Below are 4,607 nucleotides of genomic sequence, written 5' to 3' on the forward strand. Positions count from 1 at the left end.
CCCCCCCCCCCCCCCGGGGCAGACAGACCTAGCCTAACAGTTTTATAAGGCAACAGTAAATATACACAATATATTCAAAATATATTTAGAAGGTTCACGTTGCATCTATGCATAGAATAACATGCTCTCCTACAGGGTCTGATTGGAGGAAAGCAGAAAAGGTCAGCTGCCCCAAGATACAACTATCATTTGTGTGCTGAGGACTCTGAATACTCTTTAGGAAGGAGACAGAGGAAGGAAGCACAGAAATTCATTATCAGAGATTACATATTATCAAATCTAGCATAGTTTGTTGTTAGATTAGCTAGCCTAGCAAGTTGGAAGTTTCAAAGGGAATGGGACACCAAGTCAATGTATTTTTATTGTGGGGAAGCTCAGTAGGAGAGGCTGAGTAAGTGGGGCTCTGCCAGGGAAAGCCAACATAGATGAAGTGACTTAACGAGGGCCCACTGCAAAACTGGATGATACGAGAGGTAGTCAGCAAGCTGAAAGAAAATTGATGCCACGTATATGTTACCTCCATTCTATTAATATCTTAGTCTCAATACAATGTCTGTTACAAAAACATATTTAGCCACTAAAATATAGATATATAAAAGAAGCATGCACTTACATTTCCACATTACTCAACACATTGTACTAATGATTAAGTATTTACTATGTTTTTACCTGTCAAAATCAGACTCAATTTTGGGTGACGTTTTGAATCTTTCCACTGGAGAATGTCTTCGATATTTCCCTGATTGGCCATGAGATCTCTCTGATAGGACGTGCGATCTCCCTGATAGGATATGCGATCTCCCTGATGGGACATAAGATCTCTCTGATAGGACATAAGATCTCCCTGAAAGGATATGAGATCTCCCTGATGGAACATGAGATCTCTCTGATGGGACATGAGATCTCGCTGATAGGACATAAGATCTCCCTGATAGGACATGAGATCTCCCTGATAGAACATAAGATCTCTCTGAGTGACCATGAGATCTCTCAGTGTGGCCATGAGATCTCTCGAATTGGCTACGAGATCTTTCTGTGTGGCCACAGGATCTCTCTAATTGGCTATGAGATCTTTCTGTGTAGCCACGAGATCTCTCTGTGTAGCCACGAGATCTCTCTCTGTAGCCACGATATCTCTCTGTGTAGCCATGATATCTCTCTGTGTAGCCATGAGATCTCTCTGTGTAGCCATGATATCTCTCTGTGTAGCCACGAGATCTCTCTCTGTAGCCACGAGATCTTTCTGTGTAGCCACGAGATCTTTCTGTGTAGCCACAAGATCTTTCTGTTTGGGCATGAGCTCTCTCTGACCGGTCATGAGCTCTCTCTAATTGGCCATGAGATCTCTCTGGTTGGCCATGAGATCTCCCTGGTTGGCCACGAGATCTCTCTGGTTGGCCATGAGATCTGGCTGGTTGGCCACGAGATCTCTCCGACTGGCCACGTGATCTCTCCGACCGGCCATGTGATCTCTCCGACCGGCCTCGGGATCTCTCCGACCGGCCACGGGATCTCTCCGACCAGCCTCGGGATCTCTCCGACCGGCCACGGGATCTCTCCGACCAGCCACGGGATCTCTCTGACCGACCACGAGAACTTTCCGAACTGCTACGAGAACTCTCGGACTGGCTACAAGAACTCTCGGACTGGCTAGGAGAACTCTCGGACTGGCTACTAGAACTCTCGGACTGGCCATGAGATCTCTCCAATTGGTCTGGAGATCTCACTGACTGGCCACGAGATCTCTCGGATTGGCCTGGAGATCTCTCCAACTGGCCACTAGAACTCTGTGACTGGCCACGAGATCTCTCGGATTGGCCTCGAGATCTCTCTGACTGGCCATGAGAACTCTCTGACTGGCCATGAGATCTTTCTGACTGGCCATGAGATCTTTCCGACTGGCCATGAGAACTCTCTGACTGGCTACAAGAACTCTCCGACTGGCCATGAGATCTCTCTGAATGGTGTTGATTTTCTGATGATTGGCCTTGAGATCCTTCCAGTTGATGCTGGTTCCCCTCCGCCTGGCTTCCACTCTTCTCTGCTTGGGACTTAGAATTTTCATTGCACTTCTCCTGCAAAGAACCACAATTTTGCAAAACAAATATAATGATATTTTGTCAAAGCAATTTCTATGGGCAATTTAAAAAAAAATTTCATTGCCCCTATTTTTATAGACTAAACAGTTTTCAGAACTAACTGTTCAAGGTACCAGGAGGGAATACTAAGAAACAATCTCTGCTCAATCAATGGAATTTAAAATAATCCTTAATATTAAGAATTATATTAAATTTAGGGCCTTTTATGTTGGTTAATTCTCAGTGTTTATTTACCTGCTTATTTACAGGCTGCTTGTTTAAAGAGCTTTGTCTGGGCTTGAATCCAGAGGGTTCTTCGTATGGTTTTGTATCATTTCCTTTCTCAGTGTTCTTTCTGAATCTTGAGAATCCTTTGAAAAAATAATTATTTTCTGTATTTTCAGTCAGTAAATTCAACATATCTCTCAGAAATATTATCTGTGAGCTCACTGTTTTGACGCTATGCGTTGGGTTTTGCAAAACTTGACATTTCATTAGTTTGATATCATCTGAGAGTCTCACCGAATTCTAGGAAAGTCTTTGCCATACTGTTTCTATTTGCATACCTTAATATAGTAGTCTTCTTTGTATACAATACTTCAAATTTGTTTTTATATGCCAACAAAGTTGGGGCATATCATCTATCTACTAGAAAAAGGAGATGGAGAAAAACTGTCTGCTTTGTATTAATCATGTAACTATTTCCCTCAGTTGTCTGCTTTGCTTTGGGTGTAAAGATAGTTTAAGAAACAAAGAAGATGGATCTCCAAAAGGCTCACAAAGATCAATTTTATGTTTAGTTAGAAACACGAGAATGGGATGGGGCGCCTGGGTGGCTCAGTCGGTTAAGCATCCGACTCTTGGTTTTGGCTCAGGTCATGGTCTCAGGGTTGTGGGCTGAAGCCCCACACTGGGCTCTGTGCTCAGCACAGACTCTGCTTGTCCCTCTCCCTCTGCTCCTCCCTGAGTGCATGCTCTCTCTCTAAAATAAATTTTTAAAAAAGAAACATGAGAATAGGTCACCTCACCATTCTTAGCAGCTTTGTTCCTATAATAACCACCATCCCTCCATTTCTCAGAACCTGCTAAGCCACTGAAGGATTCGAACAAGGACTATAATGAAGCTGGGTGGGCAACTGGCAGGACTTGGAGTAGTATGCACACTGTCAAGATGATCGCAGCCTGTTAACTAAACCACGGAGAGCCTTAATTGTTGGGAAGGCTTCTCTACAATGGCGGTCTGCAGCACATTCTTATTAAAATATGCAGACTGCACTGACTGATAGGATTAGAAATACAAAAAAGGCTTTCTTCATGTTCTGTACTCTGCCATACACCATTTGATTTTTCAGAATGTGGATGGCATGGTGCTCAGATTATTAACCATGCTCTTACCCCTCCTGTATTGCTTCTTAAAGGTGGAATTGGACCAACCAGGCAGGCTTGTGACCAGGTATAAAATATTTATCATTCTCATCCTGCTCTCCCTTATGAAAGAAACACATATAAATTTTAAAAATTGTTTTCATTTGTCATGGCATAAATTCTTACCAAACCTATATGCCTGCATTTCCAAGAAAAATAAAACTAGGAACATAATGCAACTTTAGAATACATTCCAAGTTTGAGAATTTGCTTACCTAGTTATTCACAAATATTTCAGATTCTTTGCAACGTTTGATTTTTAGTATACTTTACCTCTTTGCTGGTGATGCCTATGAGCCTTTGCTCGCTGTCTTGAAATTGGGTTCTTTTTTATACGGTTCTGTGTTCCATTCTTTTTTGGTTCAGTGTTTTTACTTTCTAACTTTTTAAGGATTATAATGTCATCTGTATTAGAAACACATGAAAAACAAAGACAATAGAAAAAGCCAAATTACAACGTGTCTCAAGTGAATAATCTATATTCTACCTCATCATATTTCAGAACATTGTAAAAATTAGTAGCCCTGAAAAATGATAACAGTATAATAATAATGAACTTGTAAAACCATAACAAAGATCAAACAATGCAGACACAGGGTATCAGATTGGATAAAAAAAAGGAAGCCCCATCGTTATGCTGCCTGCAAGAGACTCATTTTAGACCCAAAGACAGCACCTCCTGATTTAAAGTGAGGGGGTGGAAAACCATTTACCATGCTAATGGACATCAAAAGAAAGCTGGGGTGGCAATCCTTATATCAGACAAATTAGATTTTAAACCAAAGACTATAATAATAGATGAGTAAGGGCACTATATCATACTTAAAGGGTCTATCCAACAAGAAGATCTAACAATTGTAAATATCTATGTCCCTAACATGGGAGCAGCCAATTATATAAGCCAATTAATAACAAAATCAAAGAAACACATCAACAACAATACAATAATAGTAGAGGATTTTAACATCCCCCTCACTGAAATGGACAGATCATCTAAACAAAAGATCAACAAGGAAATAAAGGCTTTAAATGACACACTGGACCAGATGGACTTCACAGATATATTCAGAACATTCCATCCCAAAGCAACAGAATACACATTCT

General features: G+C 41.1%; 1 protein-coding gene across 1 annotated transcript in view; it reads right to left on the minus strand.

Moving 5' to 3' along the window:
* Positions 1-1,054: 1,054 nt before the first annotated feature.
* Positions 1,055-4,607, minus strand: part of LUZP4 (leucine zipper protein 4) — a 37,202-nt gene continuing 33,649 nt past the window's right edge. Inside the window, exons 2-5 of the mRNA XM_021685513.1 lie at positions 3,777-3,908; positions 2,334-2,449; positions 1,728-2,075; positions 1,055-1,264 (exon numbers count right to left, since the gene is read on the minus strand). Of these exons, the coding sequence (XP_021541188.1) occupies positions 1,055-1,264; positions 1,728-2,075; positions 2,334-2,449; positions 3,777-3,908 (806 nt within the window). The remainder of the gene's footprint in view (positions 1,265-1,727; positions 2,076-2,333; positions 2,450-3,776; positions 3,909-4,607) is intronic.

The sequence above is a fragment of the Neomonachus schauinslandi genome, chromosome X (genome assembly GCF_002201575.2).
Source record: "Neomonachus schauinslandi chromosome X, ASM220157v2, whole genome shotgun sequence".
NCBI lineage: Eukaryota > Metazoa > Chordata > Mammalia > Carnivora > Phocidae > Neomonachus > Neomonachus schauinslandi.